Source organism: Gambusia affinis, linkage group LG11, assembly GCF_019740435.1.
Source record: "Gambusia affinis linkage group LG11, SWU_Gaff_1.0, whole genome shotgun sequence".
Lineage (NCBI taxonomy): Eukaryota > Metazoa > Chordata > Actinopteri > Cyprinodontiformes > Poeciliidae > Gambusia > Gambusia affinis.
The window spans coordinates 27,114,506-27,134,853 of NC_057878.1; the positions used below are offsets into that span (position 1 = coordinate 27,114,506).

Here is a 20,348-nt window from a genome sequence, read left to right on the forward strand (position 1 = left end):
CCAACGGCTGCGGTCTGATTGCTGAGCTCAGGGAGGTTGGGTTCCCTCAGGTGTGCTTAAAACCCGTTTATGTCCGTAATGTCCAATTGGTCTGGACATTACGGGGAGGACAAAAATCAACAGAAAAAAAACAGCTTATTTTAGCCTCGAGCGAGATTCATCCAGCTGGGAAGGCAAGATTTCACCACTAGCAGTATGTCAACAAGTCAAGAGGCTTTCAACAAAATTGACCCGAATGAATATTTTTATTAGATGGGATCTAGAAGAGATGGCAAAATCAGCCTGAAATCCACAGCAGCACCACCATAACAGCAGATGGAGCGAAGGGAAGAACGACGCGATGGGGAGCAGAAACAAGACCAGAGTCTCAGCTTTGACCTGGAGGGCAATTATAAAAGTTTCCTAAGGTATGAATATTTTTTAGCCTAATTGTATCTTATTATTTATCTACCTTATCTTCATAGATATATTCCCATAAAAAGATCTAAAGATCTGTAAATGTAAGTTACATTCCAAAATTCTCTTAGCAGTTAGCACTGCAGTTAGCATTCCCAGGCCTGTTAGCATGTTGTTATTCCAATACACGCTCTAATACCATTTAAATTATCTTTGTTTACTATGTCTGTTCTAGTTTCTGGTTAACCTGTGAGCCTTCAGTCTTAAACATATGGCCAATTTAATGCTCAGGATTGGTCACCGCCTCCAGGTCTTATACAATAGCATTAACGGTTGTCGTTAGGGTCGCTACTTTCAGGCGAAGCAGTAAGCAGGCGAGGTAGAGGAGGTACTAACACCTTTTCTTTTGAAACATGGACCATTTTTACAAAATGTGAATTTCAGACCTGTTACGGTACAAGGTATTTTAAATATTTCACTTTAAGCATGCGTTTAAGGTGAAACATGCACTTTATTTTAGAGCAGGGCTGTCACTCATTTTTGTTTTGGATCAAATCAAGATCATGAATGTTCTTAAAGAGCCGGTCGTGCTGGAATGTACTGATAAAACCCACTTTTTAACAAACTGTTAAACATATTAAATACCTGTATAAGTACTGCATTATATAAGTACTGCATTATATAAGTACTGCCTCATCCCATTATCACCATGTCTTTGTTTATTAGGAGACACCATAATTATAAATGACGTCCTAAACAGTTCCTTATGGTTTTAACCTTTGCCAAACAGACAAGGACCGCCAACATTGGAAAAATTTACTCATTGAACACATTTCAATAGAAAATAACCTTTGTATAATAAATTTTATATGATATTCACTCATACAATAAATATGTACCGGCAGCGATGCTCTTCCTACTCAGGAATAGGAAAGAAGGCATGCTGATCCTGGAAAATAGCCTAACTTTACATCATCAAAAGTGCTTTTTAAAATATTTTTTTCCAAAAGCAAGACGACTGTGTTAAAGTTATTAATTTTTATTTTCAATGATACCCACTTTATGTATATTGAAGCAAACTCACATAACATCACATGATAGTCGGCTCAAATGGTCAGACATGCTGACAGAAAAGCCAAACTCAGTTAATCCCAGGTGGAGGATTGATAAGCTCCGCCCTTAGATCTCAGTACCTTTAGTCTCATTTCCTGTGATCCTCATCGCTCCCCTGATCTCTGGACGTTAAAACGGTTGGCCTCTGGACTCTCTCTGGCTGTTGGACTCTCAAACGGCGAGTGACTGAGGGTTATTGCGCGTAACGGAAACCCTGTAAATTATAGACACTAACAGGTACCGTAGAATTGCACAAAAATCTGTGAGGGACGGTGGAGTCCCTGCTCAAAATTCCCTAAAAGAGGTGTACGGAGCCTGGAGCCGGAAACCCGTTGAAAGGCTGTTCACATCGTTTTAAACTGTGTGATTGTGAGCGTGAGTGGAATAAAAAATAGCAATAGGTATTTCGTTCCATATAACACAGTAGGAGTGTAACCAGTAAACCTTTTATGGATGCAAACGCAACTAAAAACCCACCTGTTTAGGATTATATTTGAAACATAATCAGTTACAAATTTATTGACGGAGCTTGACTCATTGTCGTGTTTTGATTGTTGATTCTATGTTGCATTGTGTTTCTGTGTTTGATATGTTGTAAAGCACTTTGAAATGCCTTGATGCTGAAATGTGCTATACAAATAAAATTTGATTGATAGATGTCAACTTTAGCCAATGGACTCTCTGAATGCCATTCTCTTGCTTCAAAACCACCATTCAGTCCTCATTAAATATCTCCCAGCAGTAAAAGGCCCTTGATTGTTACTCAACTTACTTAAATTTCTTCAAACTAATTCAACCCAAAGATATAAACATTGAAACTGCTTAAAAGTTTTGTGAAGTGTAACTTTGTAAATTTTTTGCTGCCAACTCCTGATAAAAATTTGTAAGGAAAACCTTACCAAACCCCCACTCCCATTGAGACAACTTAGAAAACTGATTGTAAAAATGTTTATTTTAGAAACCACAAAGTACTAGTCAATACAAAAACGTATAAAAGTACAAAAAAAGTTGGTCAAAAAATATCTGAGATGACAATATTTAAGGTGTACTAATGGCACTGTGGTTATGAATCTGAATACAAAAGTTGGTGCAATCAAAGAAGAAATTCACATTGTAGCAGTTTTTTTGCAACCATCCTCTCAGGTCTGGAACATCAAGCTCCAGAAAATTAGCACTTAGATGGTGAAGTGGCACACAGCTTCTTCTATTATTAAACTAACAGACAACTGAACAGGCAGGTGCGGCAGAAGTAAACATTTCATGGTCACAGAAAACATGTACCGAAGAAAAGAAGCAACAGGTTGATCCAAACAGAAAACAAAAGAAAAACAAAAAACTGCTGCACTTTATCTTTCAAACTGTACCGAACAGCTTTGAGAACAGGTTCACTCTCAGAATCCAGCCACGGAAAGCAGAGACAGTAGTGAACGTTTAACAACAATACTCAAAGTACAAAAATAAAGAACAGTATCAAACATTTCAAAACAATACATGGCAATATCAAGAGTTACATGGTTATTTTATTTCAAGCATTACCCAGGTTTGTTTGTTCCTTTGGACAAAGGTACCTCAAGTGTTCCAGTTACCTATAAAAGAGGCCTGTACTGCGAACAAGGTTCATCACTTCAAGATTTCTTCATCCTGACTGAGAATATATAGAGCAGCAAAACAGAAACAGCTTCATGCTAAGAGAGCACACAGAAAAACCAGCTGAATTACAAGATACAGACATGGATGCACAGAGAAACTTTATTGAACTTAAACAACTAAGAGGATTGTTGAACTGACGTTCACTGAATTTATGGCAAATGGTTCTACAAAGGGTAGAACTAAATAACTGTCTTTATCCCGAAGTTAGAAATCTGACTTGCTGACTTCGCTTAACCCAATTGATCCAACATGCTAGAGGCTGTTCACCTTGGAGACCTGCAGTAGATACGAGTACGACGTGGTGTGAGATTTACACCCTCTCCCCCGGATTTTCAAGGACCAGCGAGAGCTCACCGAATGCCGCCGGAACCGTGACACTTTCCATCGCACAAGATTGAGCAAAGATTCAACAATCGAAGGACAGAAAGACGGAACTCCTGGAAAGATGGCAACGATGAGATAAAGTAGTAACAGCCCAGGAAAGAAAGGAAATAATACAAGGAAGACATGATGGAAAATTTACACAAGACAGGTCAGAACATTGAAATACTGAAGACCAATTCTAGATAGCTCAGGAATCCCAAAAATCTACATCCAAAGAATCTAAGTAGATTAGATTAGATTCGTTGGATTCCTGTCACAGCTTGAATTGGTCTTCAGTATTTCCTAAATTGTCTCCCATCCAGTCTTCCTTGACTGGAAAGTAGTTATGTTACTACTATTTTCCGTTATGATTGCCGTCTGCCCATCAATCGTTCCAAGGAACGATTCTTTCAATCGTTCCAAGGAACGATTCTTTCAATCGTTCCTTGCATCATTCTTGTCCTTGGTGGTTTTACTACATTTGTCCTTCCGTTATTGCTTCCTAGTTTTCTTCCCTTTTCATGCAACCTCGGTAGTTGGTTCTATCCACTGTAAAACCATTTATCTTAAATTCAACCAAAACAAGAGGGGACTGATTGAAAGCCTGCAAAGACGAGGGAAAGTAGCAACATCACAGGAAAGGAAAGGATGCAAGGAAGACAGAATTGATACTGAAGATCAATTCTGGACAGCACAGAAATCAAATATTCTACGCTATAAAGCATAACACCAAAGCTTTAAGGAGTTTGATCATTTGCTCAGAGGTTTCATTTTGATCTTGGAAATGGATTGAGTCCAGAAATGAATGTGAAGAAACAGAACTACAGCTGCGCAATACAGGCCATAGGTTCCAGGATTGGAAGTGTTGACCAGTTCCGGACCAACACTGACGTTTTAAAAAAGACACTCGAGAGAAGCCCTTGTGTGATGATCAACATCTTGTACAGTCTTCATAAGATCACAACTCCCAGTACCGGTGTTTGATTTGAGGCGCCCTGTTCAACCTTTTGCTCGCTTCTACAATCAACCAACTCACTCTCACTAAGTACACACATTACAAAACGACTGGCTTGGCCTTTCCATAACAAAATTCCAGTTCAAGTCTAAAGGCAAACTTGAGATTTACATACCGACCAAAACAATAAGAATAATAAAAAAGATAGAAATGACAAGAAGCTCCAGGTTTCTTAATAAAATATCCATATAGTATCTAACAGTTAGCTGCCCTGAGGGAGATGTACATGTCAACCTTTACCACTTCTGTTGCATGACGGCAGTTAATAAGCACTTTGGGTCTGCCACGTGGAGTTCTGCACAATGGGATGTAACACTGGAGGGCTTGGGATCTTCATCCACCTCAAGCAGGTCCATCACTTCCCTTTTTGTTCTCATCATTTGAGTTTACGCACGCAGACCTGTGAAGACATCTATTGGTCAGTTTCCTTGCATAAAAACCACAATTTATGAAAATGAGAGAAGAGGAAATGGCTTACCTTTTTCACAGGTGCTGCTTTGCTTCTCCTGGGCAAAGTTTAGTCTGTTCTGCTCCACTGCAATGCCATTGGACTCTGGGCTGCTGCTGCGGGGCGGGCTGTTCTCCTCGTTTTGGTATGCCAAATCCAGGTGCTGCTGAGCCAGTTTCAGGTGTCGGCGCAGCCTCTCCAGCTCCCGAGATGATGCTTCATCACCAAAGGATTCACGGCCCGAGTCTCCGAAGTTATCCCTGAAGCCTATCTTCCCGTTCGGGTCCTTCTTCAGGGCGGTGTGGTACCCTGGAGGTGCAGAGGGCTGGCGGCAGATCGAGGACCTCTGGCTGGCCGGCGGCGGGGGGCGAGGGGCTCGAGAGCGAGGTCGCGGCCGGCAAAAGCAGTCCCGAATCCCACTGAGGCCAAGATGAAAGATCTCCAGCATGGTGAAGAAGAGGCACAATGCGCTGACGCCGTACATGATGAGCAGGAAGATGGTTTTCTCAGTGGGACGAGAAATGAAGCAATCCACCGTGTGTGGGCAAGGAGAGCGCGTACAGACGTAAGATGGCGCCACCTCCAGCCCATAGAGGACGTACTGCCCGAACAAAAACGCTGCCTCAAAGACAGCGCGGGACAGCAGCTGGAAGACATAGACCTTCATCAGTCCGTCTCTCTTGATGCGACGTCGGCCGTCGTGCTTCTTTTTTGGCTTCTCTGCAACTTCCTTCTCCTTATCCGGCTCAATCTCCTCGAGGATCATGGGGTCCTCCTCCCCGTTATCCTCCGCCTCTTCATAATCCCGGTTGGCGCCCCGACTCACTATCGGCATCTTCTTTCTGCCCTGTGGCCTGTATTCGTCGTCGTCCATGCGGGCGATCTTGTGCATGGCAAATCCGAGGTACAAGATGGTGGGCGTGGTAATCATGATCACCTGAAACACCCAGAAGCGAATGTGCGAAAGAGGAGCAAATGCATCGTAGCAAACGTTCTCACAACCGGGTTGCTGTGTGTTGCACACAAATTTACTCTGTTCATCATAGTAGATCGACTCGCCGCCGACCGCCGTCAGCACGATCCGGAAGACGATGAGGAAGGTGAGCCAGATTTTGCCCACAAAGGTCGAGTGATTAGAAATCTCATCCAGCAGACGAGTTAGGAAGCTCCAGCTCATTTTGCTGCCGGATGAAGGAAGTTATAAATCCTGTGAAGAGGAAAAAAGAAAAATTTCCATAAGAACGTGCCCGGAAAAACACACAATTACAAGAAAAAAACTCTACAGCTCTTAAATATTTATTGTATCGCTTATGATAAATTTCTTAGAATTTTGATTTATTCATTAATTTAAATAAATTTTAATTAATGTTTAAAAAAAAAACTTTATGTATTGTTGGACTTGTTAATTTTACTTTCTCTTTTTTCATTAAGAGCATCAATACATTTGAAAAATAGGATGAAATGCAATTACTGTGAGCAGTTTAAGGACACAAATCACATTTTTTTAGGTGACTTTTCTCCAAAAGAAGTGCATTATAATTTTTAGATCAGTATTTGTGTTGCTCTGCCAGTCAGTTACCTTAAAAAGTAGTAATAAATAGTTCTTATTACTTTAATTGTATCCCAATGGTATTCTAAACTATTGATAAAAGTTTAAGTTTATATCACCAACCTATATTCACTGTGGAGGGAAAAATGTACATGTCCATCAAAAAAATGAGATTAATCAGAGACATTTTCTAGAAAGAGAGACATTTCTGAGTTTGAAAAGTCTAAAATTTGTTAAAAAAAACTAAAATTTTGTAATTGCAGAAATTTTCTAAAAAACATTGAGGAAATTTCTGAGTTTAAAAAGTCAGACAGCAGAAAAATAAATTTTTGGATTAGTCAGAAAATTTCTAGAAAAAAAGAAACTTGAGTTGAAGAGGTTAAAAATTTGCTAGAAAAATTACAATTTTGAGATTAATCTCAGAAATTTTCTAGGAAAAAAAACAAGGAAACTTCTGAGTTTGAACGGTCAAAAATTTGCTAGGAAAATTTTTTTATTAATGTCAAAAGTTTGGGGGGAAAAAAAGGAAATTTCTTAGTTTCTAAAGTAAAAATGTTCCACTTTTGAAAATTCTGAGTTTGAAGAAAGTCAAAGTTGGAAATAGTCGACTTGTGAAACTCAGATTTGCTCACATTAATTTCAATCCAGATGTTGCTGGCATTAAAACAAATGGCCACAGGGCGGCGCAAAATCATAACCAAACGCATCTCCCTCCTCGCTTGCAGCAATGACATGCTCAGGCAAAGCTCTCAGAAAAGGCCTAAAAACCAGCCAACCGTCCAACCATAACAACCCTGCAGCACACAAGTCGTTGACAGAAGTCACAAAAGGTCGAAGCCGTAATTTTCCAGAATGTTCCAGAAGTTTTGTTGTTGAGGAAAGTAAAGATCTTAGTCATGTTCCCATTGAGGTCCACAAACTCTGACTGAGTTGTTATGATATTTTCCAGTGTCTCACTAAATAGTCAGTTCTCCAAGACAAACACACACACACACACACACAGTCCCATCCAGATGCTGCTGATTGAAGTTTAATAGGGTCTCACAATGACTAATATGCTGTTGTGGTTTCACAGCATCTAACAAACCTCAATGTCTGTAGAGTCTTGATCTCACTTACGAAACCAAATAAAAAGACACAAATCTCTTTTTAAAATCATTTGAGTAACACGGTTTATTACATTTGTCTCGTCTTAATCTACAAGATCTGATTCGGCCTGCCAGCTGATTGGCTGCAAAGACATTAAGATGGAGAATCGGCACTAAACTTAGCAGAAACTAGTAAATTATAGACTTCTAAACCGCAAAACATGCTGTTCTATCCCACTGATGTGACCAATTACAGTTTGATTTGGACTGAATTACTTTGAACACCTGACTAGCTTGTTTTTTCCAGCAATTTGCAGAGTTACACAACCTCAAATAACCTCTCTTAAAAGAAAGAACTATCCCTTTAAGAACAGATACTGTAACTGAAAAAGCCTCCAGGCATTTAGTGAAGGTGAAATACTTGGAAACTAAATTCCTTCACGTGTCTGGAAATCTGATCGTTCTGCATTCACACTCAGTTCAGCTTATGCCCATGTTTTTTTTTTTTAATAGTTTGATATTTCTGAACACTTAGAGATATTTTAAGTAGTCATGATGGGGTTGTTTTCCACCTCTTCTGGCATTTAAAGTATTTAAAAGTGATAAATATTTTTAGCAAATTTAGCAAATCAAACCTGTTTTTATGTTGTCTAACATACCGTTTACTAAATTTGACTTAAAAACCTAAATACATACAGATGCATAAATGTCAAATAAGTAAACCCGTTAAATTATATTTTATATTTTTTATGCAATTGTTACACAAATTGACCAAATCTACACATAAATGAATGAGTCATTTTAAAACCATATCTTACATCATTAACACCAACAAAACTATGTTAATGTAGGACATCCGTCTCCACAGGAAGTCCAAATATCGTAGCCTGAATAAGCAAATGCATAAAAGAAACAGTCCAGTTTGACTTTAAGAACCTGTTAGGTTAAGCTGATGAATAATGACCATTTCTTTTGTGTTTGAACAAGACATGAAATCTTTCCCAATGAATACAAAGGAAAGAAAATCCCTCCAGACCTGTTGGTCTGCTGTGTGAATAGACAAATTACTGAACAATGCATAACAACCTGCTGATTCCAACTGTTTCTGGGTGTTTCTTTAGAAAACTTTACTGTAGCCGTGAATCATTGTTAGATTGCCGTCCTAGTTTACGGCCGTTTACAGACCGTTACACCCAGGGGTGCGGCGGCGGCGTCACCGGCTATCCTTAATCTAGCTGTCAATTAATTTCCTCATATCGTACATTAGCATTTTGTCTACAGTCCATGTCAGTAGATAACAGAAATGCTCCTTTTGTTGTTTGGTTTTTAGAAATGGGGCATTATGAATTAATATTTACACGTAAATGTTTGATATTATAGCTATCAGGCTGATTTCTATCTCTCAATGGTAATTAAACAGTTGTTTGTAATCTGTAATCTACAATAGTTCAGTAACTGAGATCTTAAGTAGATAAATTGAATAAGGTTAGTGTAACAATGGTAAAAGTAGAGTCGTATATTAGCCTAGCTAGTTAAGCTACTTAAGATAAGGATAGTTTTAGTTAGGTTAAGCTAAACTAAGCCCAGTTAAGCTGGCTACTGCAGATTAATGTATTTTGTTTGGGTAAATAAAGAGTTTTGTTGTTGAGGTTTTGGTCCACTGTTCATTTTGATAAACCTTCTCACTACATCTGCAACATCCAAAATGTCCGACATCTTGTTTGGGTACAAACGCAGACAAGGCTGTAAATGACAGGAAACAAAAATCTGTCTATGATCTGTTTGTGTTTTCACTCAGTTGCTTTTTCTGTATTTTCTGTATCTGTTTCACAACTAGCAGGTAAAAAAAACCAATATATTTTATCAACTAATTGCACACATGGTTTTATTTAAATATTTTCCAGTTATGATGCTAAAACCAGCTGCAGATTATAATTTTTTTGTTCAACACAGATACAAAAATAAACTGTCATCTCAGAAAATGTTTATAGCCATGGCTAACCAACACCAACCCCTGAAAAGGACAAATAATTCAATGGAAAGTGAAAATCAACATAAAATGATCAAAACAAGATTGAAAATATTTTTCAAAACTTTTGTCTACTTTTTAAAAACTATCACAACATTTAAAAATGAGTTGTAGTATATTTTCAGCCATTTCTTAAGTGAATATTTTAACAACAGTTATGGTCTTAAAGTCATTACAACTCAACTGAAAAGGTTATCCAAAGGTCATCCAGCTAAATTGTGTTTTATATTTATATATATAGTCATGATTTGTGGCACTTCTAATGACTGGTGCAGTTTTGTCTCTTAATAAATGTACATATCAGCTCAGTGGGCAGAGTAGTTTTTATTCAGCCAAACATTTTTCCTTAGACGTTATCAAACTTACTGCAGTATTTGGTAGAAACAGCAGCCACAGCATTAAATGGGTGCAACAGGCAAGCAGCCAGAAGAGCTACCTAGAGATGTTTTATTTCTCCTCTGATCTTTGTTCTGGCCTGCAGGTTCCTTCATCTGTTTAACATTTAGAACAGCATAAAACAAACGTACACTACAGCTTCTGTTGTAAGATCCGAGAGAGAAAGGGAAGTATGGAAACATCTGGCTCTGCTTTACGACTGGATGTAGGAGGAAACCAGATCCAGCAGGTTCCTTTTAGTTGTTTCGTAATTTTTATTAAAGGCCCACGTTTCAAGTGTTTTCACCAGTCTTGTAAAATGTCCAGAACATTACAGCCCAAGTTCTAAACAAACTTATTGAAATGGAGATAAAATGTATTTTTGACAGCAACAATTGTCAAATTGTTACAGAAAGGTTTTTGAATTATTATTGCATTTATATTATTCAATGTTTCTCTTGAATATCCTGTTTCCAACTGTGAATCAGCAAAAATCAGATTTAACTTGAACAGATGTGACTCCATGAAGAACTTCTGAAGTGTTGAGGTCCAATATTAGTGTCTTTATTCATGCTTGAATGGTAAACAAGCCGCCAGCCACTAGGTGGCAGCTTTGCTCAAAAAGGCTTTTTTTAACTCTGTAGAAGTTGAAACATTCATACAAAAGCTGACAGAGGAGAAACGGTTTGTGACAATAAAAATGAGGTGATAGAGTCCAAAAATACGACAAAGTCGACATGCCTTTGAGTTTACTGTGAATGCAAAATGTTCTACACAATTTCTTTCTAATTATTTAAAATCTAACCAAACTTGGTGCAATTTTTCCACAAAAAAGAGATTGCAATTGTACATTTTTGAACAGGAATATGTTGATGAAGCTGACGAGTAATTCATATTTACAGTTTTATAATACACAACGCAGTGAATCATTTTCACTTTTATCCGTTTGAGAATTAAGTGGACTGAGCAGTTTTGGGTAAATGTTATAAACTGAGTTAATAAAATTAACTTGGAAATAAGACTTGATGATAAAATGAGCTGCAATAATTAAAAACTTGCATTAATCTCTTGATAAATAATTTTGAAGGAGGAGGGGCTTTGCAATGACATCACGTCTATGAAGGAGGACTGGGCCTGAAAAAGGTTTTAATCTCGTAGTTCCAACTTTGATCTCAGGATTATTTAAATTCTTCATGCACCATCAGGCAAATCTAGTCTTAAAACTCAAATTTACCAAAGAAACTGAGGACATAAAGTCCAGTTTCACAAATATAACAAACTGTTATGTTGAAGAACTAATTGGATTGGTTAAATATTTTGATTTAGATGAAGGTTGACAAAATGAAGTCAAAATTTGGTGAAAAAAAGTCAGAATTTAATTCATCTTTAAAAATTTTTATGGTCCTAATCCTCTTTATGTCAGTTAAGCTTAGACAGTGGGACACTAAGCCCCAGTTAAAAATGTTCATATATATATATAAAATTAAATTTTCATCTGTTTTCATCCCTCTCTAAAATCTTCTCCAGCTGGTCCAAAACTTTTCACCAGGTTTTCTTGGCATTCCCAGGTTGCACTTTTATTGATCTTTTCACATTGGCTACCTGTTCACTGCAGAACGCAGTTAAAAAAATAAAACGCTCTGCCATCATAAATCTCATAATTTTTTATATCTGTAAGTCACTGCCAGATCAGATCAGGTCTGCTGCCTGATCCAAAGTCGGAGAGCCTTTGCAGATGTGAACCAGAACTCGATGACCCTCCATCTGCACACATTTCTACTCCCTCTGTTCTTATTTAACTCACTTTTTAACTCTTTTTTTTTTTTTCCTCGAAAGAGTTTATTATTATTTAATCTGGAGGCCAAAGTTGGAGTTTTAGTGTATTTATTTGAATCAGACTCGCAAAACGATCAAAATCTGACTCGATTCAACCGGTTTCATCTGAAATCACAGTTGTGCGTGTTCCAGCAGGATTTTGCCGTTTTGCGTGCCGTCAGGAACATCTTGTCTCTACCTTTAAATCAGTGAATCAGAGATCCATCTGCGCTGAGCTGATGCGGGTATTTAAGGGATTTTGGGCCGTTTTCAAGCAGCGGAGGATCGCGGTTCTGCAGAACAGAGACGCTTTTGTGGCCTCAACATCTGGGAGAAGGGTTAAAGTTGATCCTCATATATCCCACCCCTTTAGCCTAGAGGGGGTAGGGAAAGGGCTTGAGAAAAAAAAATTAAAACTTAAAAAAAAAAAAAAGTTTCGGAGGAATGTGCTCAACCCTGGAAAAAACCCAGATATGCGACGGAACCCGAAAACTAACAGGATTAGACGCATGTTTGGGTTTAATAAAACCAAGAATTTCTCATCATGAAGCAGCACAACGTGAACTGGAAACTAATCCCATTTGCGGAGAATGCGGGAGAGAGGAGGGGGGAAAAATCCTCCTCGTGGCAAACGACGTCACGGCGGAACCTCGCAGGATCCGAATGGGAACCGGGTCATCAATGTGTCCCGACTGACGAACTGAATCATTTTAAGCTCCAATTAGTGCAAAATTACAGCAGGTCTGGGGCTAAATAGATTTTCACAAGAAAGAAAAACACAATACGACCCTTGTAGATTTCCCTGTAATAATAAAACCCCCAAACTGGCGTTATATATTACAATACGCCACACCTTATTTTAATTAAACCCATTTTATTGCCATTACGCAGGTCATTTCAAGTATTCCGGCTGATTTCCAGTTTCTAATTAGCGCTCCATCCCATCAGTTTGTGCGCTTCAACTCAAACTGGGTTTTAAACGCCCCATTAACCCGATTTTATTCACTTTCCCAGCATATATAGTTTTAAAAACAGTTTTATAAACAGATCCTAAAGCAGCGAGATAAAAACTAAAGTCACAGAAGCGTTTGTTAGCAGATAAAGAGCGGACCGGTGAGGATGCCGCCTCGCTTTGTCTGGCATTTTTCTTTTACCTTCAGAAGGTCTCCTGGTTCCTGAAAGTTGTCTTCAGTTGGATATCTGGATCTTAAGCCCCTTTGCGCCAAATTTGAAGCCCTTCAAGTTGTTTTTTCCCTTCTCTTGCTTCGAGGAGACAGCTGCTTCTCCAGTGGTGCTGCGCTAACTGGGCGAGGACAAAGAATATTCCCAAATCCCCCTTTTCTCCTCCCAGTTTGAGCTCCCCACCCCCTCGTCTGCGTATCGAGGAATCTGCAGCTTTTCTGCACCGCCCTTTATACTCGCTCCTTACAAAACTCATGGCAGTCATTTTATTTCAGATTAGATTGCGTCATGCTCGGCGCACAAACTGATTTATTATCATTATTAATTCTGCAGGTTGCAATCAAAATGAAACGACAGAAGCTGCAGTCAGGTCTTTAAATCTTTGTTCTGGGATGTAACTCGTGAAGTCTGCCCCTCTTCCTGTTCACAACAATATTCGGAAGTCGTTGCTCAATCCCCAAACTTGTGTCACAGCAAAAGGAACAAATGGGCTTCCTGAGAAGGAGGATTCATGCACGTCACTGATCCATACAGTCTGGCTGTTTCCGTCACTATTAGCCACGGAGTTCCACAGGGTTCCGTTCTGCGCACCATTTTCTTTGTGGTTTATCTTTCTAAGAATTTATAAAATATCTTCACTGCTTTCGGGATCTCATTTGACGGAGTTGCGTAGTAACTATTTACATTTACTCAATTACCTTGAATAACTTTTTTTTCTTAATTACTTTTAGGAGTTTTTTTTCCTACACTGTATTTATTATGAAGTATTGCTACTCTTATTTGAGTAAAATTTCTGTATTTTCTACCCACTGAATGAAAAACAAACACATTTTAACCAAAAATTAACCACAGACACAGATATACACACGCAGCAGTTTCTGTTAAAGTTTTGTAAGTTTTTTATTGAAAGAAGCTGATTTGGAAGCAATTTTCTTTTTTTTACCTGATTTTGTTATATATGCAAATTATTATTATTGTGTATGTTAAATCTCATTTGTGATATGTTGGAATAACTTCTACTGTATGTGTGCTTTAATGATGGACCCCAGGAAGAGTAGCTGGATGTGAAGCCTAAACAAAGTCGGATTTGTTTTGGAGGTGTGAACATTCACTCAAACTCTGATGCTTTCCAAAAGCACCAACTCTGTTCTGCCTACAAACCTCAGTCTGGGTTCTGTTGAAGTGAACTCCAGCAGCAGGAAGTGGATTACAACACTTGTAGTCCACTTGTAGTCCACTTCCTGCTGTCCACATTGTGGGAAAATACAAGCATAACAAACGTTTTGCTAGCCTAGCGCTAGCAGGAGAAAAACAAAAGAAAAATCCTACAACCAATAAACTCCATTTTTGTTTACATTTTCTGAAGAAGGAAGTGGCGCTCAGTGTCTTCTGAGGTTTTTTTCCAGCGGGTCTTGGTACAGCGCCCCCACAGGCGAGGAGGGGAACAGCTTTTTCAAATGATTGTACTGGTTTGACTCAGAGCAGTGAGAAAATGAATCACAGCTCCTAAAAATAGAACAAATGTTGCAGTTTTGTTCCCCAATTGAACCGAATCAGAGATGAAAGTAACATTAGACACTCTGCTCCAACACACCTGAATCAAATACTCAGGTCATCGGCAGGACTGAATACTGACGACGTAGTTGAAGGGTTTTATTCAAGTCTATTGGATCAGGGATAAATGTAAAGGCGGTGGGACACCAAGCGTTAAGGACTGGAGCTGAAGACACTTGGCTTAGATCAATGCTTAGACTGGCCCAGTCAATATTCAGACTCTAGATGTGGAAAAACCAATTCTGAGAAAAACTCTCCATCCAATCTGACTGAACTTGAGCTAATTTGCAAAGAAAAATGGTAAAACAGTTTCTAGATGTAAAAACCTTCAACTGAATCTGCAAAGATGTCTCTAAAAATGCCAAACCGGTATACACTATATTGAATTTATATAATAATAGTTTCCTTTGACATAAAATCTAAATGTGTGGCAGAAAATAAACAACCTGGAGGGATAGGAATACTCTTCCAAGTCGCTGTAACCTGTCTTCCTAAAGATATTTACTCGTGCATTAAACCAAACAGACTTTCTTCAGGAAACTAATTTTGCTGATGCAGCGTTTTCCCTGAAGGTGACTCAAAATGAGCCGCACACGGCCACACCGATTAAAAACCTTACAACCGTTCAGTCGGCTTCCTTGTCTCCAGGGAATCTCAGGACAAACGATCACATTTTCCCTCCTGGATCTCTTCAGATGACAAGTCTTCATCATTTCATCACTTCTGTGGAACAAAACACTTCAGCTTCTCCTTCACACATTGTCTGGGAAGCATCACCTTCCTCATCAGTGGCTGTTATTGGTGGAAGCACACAAAGGGGAGCAGTTATTGTTAAATATCTGCTGCAAACAGGAGGTCAGTGGAGGAATGCATTGCCCTTCCCCCTCCTCAGGGTGCAGCTACAGCTCCATTGTGAAACACAAGCATGCTCTCATTCACAGGGTGGGATCTGGGGTATCCACTGTCTAAGTGACAGAGAAATATGACGAGCTGCCCTGCAGACTGGGAGCTGAAAGCAGCTGCTTTGCTTGATTTTTCATCGATTAGTTCTGTAAGCAGAGTTTGATCATGCATATCCAGGCGACATTGCTCCCGTTGTTAGTGGCTCTCGAATTGTTGCTTGATTTGATAAACAATGTGCTGTCACACCCACCAAACCGATACCTAATCCGACATGTTAGACAAAGAAAAGCTGCAAAAACACACAATCTTACCAAGTATTTTTGTCTAGTTTCTAGTGCAAATGTCTTAGTTATCCTGAATTATGACAAAAGTAGCTTAAAAGTAACTTCTCAGCAAGACAGAAGCTTGTTTCAAATAATAATTACTTAATATAAGTGAAAAAGTACTTGTTACATCAGCACATTATTTCACTTATAACATGGGGAAACTGTCATGTTATAAGTAAATTCATCAGTACTTTTTCTCCTATATTAAGAAATTATTTACCTAAAACAAGTTTCTATATCTGAAAAGAAACTTGTATGTTTGTTTTCTTATTTCAAGTGTACTAAGATATTTGCTCTATAAATGAAACTAAATGTATTTGGTGTCTTTTCATATGAAAGCCCTTCCCAGAGCTGACATGCTGATTTTCATATCAATCCAAATACAATGAGGACAATTAACTCATCTACAAGTAAAAGTACCTTTTAGCACATGTACTGTGATGCAGAAGATCATTCTCTGCCCTGCTTACTTCCTGAATCAGCCTGTTACACGGAGGGCTTGTTGTTCTGCTGCAGACTCTTCCTTTAGGCCGAGTTTTACCTCACGTCTTTTTACTCGACAAAGGAGATCGTCGTTTGGAGTATTTATCCTTGGAAGTACTTCCTTTGTGATTATTTATGTTTTTCAGAACTCCTCTTTGGATTTTCTTAAGTCCCAGATGAACCAGACGTGAAGCAGTTTCTGTTTGCTTTTGTCCTGAATTCTCCGTTGATTGGGGCTTTCTTAGAAAATGTCCTAAAGGCTGCAAACTAATCTGATTCCAGAACCACTTCTGCCGAAGATTTTCCATGCATAAGACCAGCAGTGACCTTTGGCAGTGTGACCAGGCAGAGAGAGACCTGCAGAAACCTCATCCACTGCAAAAAACAATGTCTTACCAAGAATTATTGGTCTAGATCTGCAAATATCTTAGTGCACTTCAAATAAGACAAAACTAAGTTTAAAGTAACTTTTTAGAAAGATGTAGGAGCTTGTTTTAAGTCAAACATCAATAATAATATCAATAACATCAATAATAATTCTTTATTATTGAACTGAAAAAGTTCCAGTTCTATTGGCAGATTATTTCATTTTAACAAGATATTTGTCCCATGTTAGAAGTGAAGTTATTTGCCAATGGAACTGGTATTTTTATTTTTACCAATTTTAAGGAATTCTTGAGTTAAAACAAACTCCTATATCTTGGTGAAATGTCATTTATTAGTTTTTTATATCAAGTGTCGTAAGATATTTGTACTAGAAACTAGACCAAAAATACTCTAACACCATGTCATTTCCCCAGAATGCTTTGCAGCGTAAACAACATGGCGACGTCTGTGTGGCAATATTTTAGTACTTTTCCAGCATTGTTTCTTCTAAAATTAATTTTCCTAGATGGATGCGTATTGTTACGACTAATCATGGATTTTTTTTTAACCAAACACAAATGGCTTCCAAGTTTTACCTGTGAAATTGTAATAATAGAAACTCTGCTGTTGGTGTTAAGGTGAAAACTTCAGTTTTTCTTAGAACCGGGTGTCATGAGTCAATTTCAACAGTGATACCAGTTGTTTTGTCCTACTCTTACTCAACACTTTCGTGTTTTCCGTGTCTTTCCACAGACAGATAAAGAAATCTCTTCAACGCAAGACTGAAATTGCAAAATCATGTTGGGTGTAAGAGGTGAAAAGCCTCTGGTGGAGAGTTGTCCTGTTGTTGGCTTCCCAACCCACAGTGAATCATCCTATTGTGATGTTTCAGTTATTGTTATTGAAATATAACTTTTTATCTAGGTTTTTAAAAACTGAGTTTTTCTTCTATTTTTTAGTTTTCTGAAGTTTGTTCCACATTAGATGAACTTCATAACTGAATGCTATTTCTCCATGTTTGGTTCTGAATTTCATTGATTCAACTAACATTAAACACAAATGAGTTTATCTGGATTTTTCTGGGACTTTAGTCCTTTAATTCTAAAAAAAAAAGTCCTTCAGGTGAGAGAAGGCTGGCTTTGTAACTGACTTTATGTTGCTCTGAATGTTCAGCTCTGACCCCTAGTTTCCAGCTGTAGTGACTGAATCTGTTCAGACTCTGGATCGCTCCTCTTTAGGTCCAAAGATAATAACTTCTGTTTTGTTTCTGTTTAGCTGTAGAAAGTTTTGGCACCATCCAAATGTCTGATCAGTGCTTGGACGGGTTCAGAGTCGACTAATGATATTGTAATGTAGAGTTACAGTAACCAATCCAATCACTTGTTATAACCTGAGTCAGTGGAAGCATGTAGGTATTAAACAGGAGGGGCCCCAGGTTTGAGCCTTGTGGTACCCCATATGTGACGTCTGTCCACTCTGATTTAAAGTTATCTGTTGACACAAAGAGGTTCCGGTTCTTTAGGTAAAACTAGTGGAGTATGGTACCGGACAGTCCGACCCAACTCTCTAATAATGTAACATGGCGTGGAATGATGCATTCAGGTCCAACAGAACCGGTACTGTGGTTCTTCTATGTGCTATGTTTGTATGGATACGATTGGACGCTTTGATGAGGGCGGTCTCAGTACTGTGGTAACCATGGGAACCAGACTGAAAGACATCAAAGCGACTGGTCATTGTTAAGAAACAACTTTTCAATTATTTCACAGATGAATAGAAGTTTGGGGATCGGCCTGTAAATCTGCGATTGTCCAGATTGTTGTTGTTTTTAAAAGTAGTTGCAGCAAGAAAGGCCTTGACGTTTCCCCTTTTTTTCAGCTGTGGTCAGCTTTTTAAAAAAACACAGGCAGAAAAAGAGCCATGAAACTATAAAAAGACCTTGGACATTGTTTTTCCTCAACTATCCTTTGTTTCAAATATAACTACCGAGTTGGAAATCCTTTTATCTTCTGAATAACGTCACTATTGCAGGTTACATGTAAAGAAGTGCAAAGCTGCAGGGATTTCAGTGTCTTTGTGGTAGCAGAGGTTTTTGCAACAGGCTCTATTTTAAGGTTGTATCACATTCTTGAAGCAGTTTTTATGCCAACAAGCACAGAAAAATGCAGAAGTGTACAAATCTTTTTATTAAGTTGCATTAGAGCATTGGAGTTAAATCTCCAAAACAACAATGTAAAACACCAGCTGTGTCCGTGCTCTGAACCAGGATGACCTTTCTTTGTCTCGTGTTTCCTAGGCAGGAGTCTCAGTAGTGGTTACACAATATGTGCACAGATTGAACACAATAAACGGAAATAAATCAACATCTTCAAACTACATATGGAAAGACAAGGGCTGTAAAATATTCATTATAATTTATTGTATCAAAGTATTTAAACATTGTTTTTGCAAGATTTGATTTCCTAGATTCATAGATTTAATTTCTATAATATCAACAAGTAGGTGTTTGCTAATAGACCAGAAGAGGGATCAGAATCTCAGTCAATGAGGAACAATAATCAATAATTTTCCAATTTTATCTGCCTCTTTAGAACACAAAATAGCAAGAAAACACAATATTGGTGAGTAAATTAGCAAAAAACATGAGAGAAATCCAAAAATATCTTTAACACAAGACTTAATGCTGCATTTCTGTTCAAAGTCTTACAATGAAAATAAATTTACTGAAATATGTATAATAATAATAATAATAATAATAATAATAATAATAATAATAAACTTACAACGTTTAATAAGTAACGTTAAATCCCAAACTAAGAGTTTGAATTGAGGAATTAAAAGAAAGCCCAGAGATATAAGAAGAGACGGTTCTTGACAGATTGAAATGTCATTAGAAAGAAAGATCTATAAATCCGGTGTTTATATCTTTGTAGATTTCATGTTCTGCAGGGATTTGCTGAGTTTGCACACAAATCAATAATATACTAAATGCCTTTAGTTTCTTCTTGGAAAACGCTACATAAATTCAGAACATTTGAGTTCAACAGAGGCACACCCATGAATGCAATCGAAGCCGCACCTAAAACAAACTGTGACTTCATGGAAAAATGTACAGAAATCAGCCAAAGTACCAGAAACAGAAACGTGGGCATCGTCCTTTTAATGGAGGCTGTTCTGGAGTCTGATGAAGCTAAACTTAAACCGTTTGGTCAAAACGACTCATTTAGACATTATATTTGCGGAAAAATAGGAGAAAGTTGACACAGTTGTGAAATATGTGGAAATATCGGTGCAATATTTCCAGAGATGAGCCAGGAAGTTCATGCTCGTGCACAAATGGGTCTTGCAAAAGGACAGTGATCCTGAGGACACAGTCAGCTCTTTGGAGTTATTTCAAAACCCTGGGCTCAGTCCAAGAGAAGAATTGAAGTTAGAGGTGAAAAGTGTCTGGCAACTGAAAACCTGACTCAGTAGCTGCGTTTTCATTACAAATCTGCCCAAGACCAAAAAAATGCAGTATTGTAATTGCGATGTTTGCATTAAATAAGAAATGCAACTAAAATCAAACGTGAATAAATTTTTTTACACAATAAGTAATTAAAAAACATCCTCTTACCACTTCCTGTTGCCTTCTTTGTCATTTTCGCCAGTAGTAACATCCGGTTGGTGATTATGTGACTTGTGTGATAAGAA

General features: G+C 38.1%; 2 protein-coding genes across 6 annotated transcripts in view; one reads left to right on the forward strand and one right to left on the reverse strand.

Annotated features, from left to right (window-relative positions):
• cxcr2 (chemokine (C-X-C motif) receptor 2) overlaps positions 1–20,348 on the forward strand; it is a 45,022-nt gene continuing 24,674 nt past the window's right edge. For 3 of the 5 annotated variants that reach the window (XR_006372195.1, XM_044132510.1, XM_044132511.1), the window contains exon 1: positions 253–407. The gene's annotated coding sequence lies outside the window, so the exon portion shown is untranslated. Of the gene's footprint in view, positions 194–252; positions 408–17,408; positions 17,575–20,348 lie in introns of those variants that run through there. The other 2 variants (XM_044132512.1, XR_006372196.1) reach the window with 2 other exon arrangements.
• Positions 2,444–13,172, reverse strand: LOC122840247 (gap junction gamma-1 protein-like). Its single transcript, XM_044132509.1, has 3 exons — positions 12,996–13,172; positions 5,016–6,192; positions 2,444–4,937 (listed from the first exon to the last, which is right to left on the reverse strand). Exons 2-3 carry the CDS (start codon positions 6,160–6,162, stop codon positions 4,924–4,926), a joined length of 1,161 nt encoding a protein of 386 aa, XP_043988444.1. The 5' UTR covers positions 6,163–6,192; positions 12,996–13,172; the 3' UTR covers positions 2,444–4,923.

Excerpts from the sequence above, each read along its gene's own strand:
- LOC122840247 (XM_044132509.1), bottom strand. The coding sequence starts at position 6,162 with ATGAGCTGGAGCTTCCTAACTCGTCTGCTGGATGAGATTTCTAATCAC.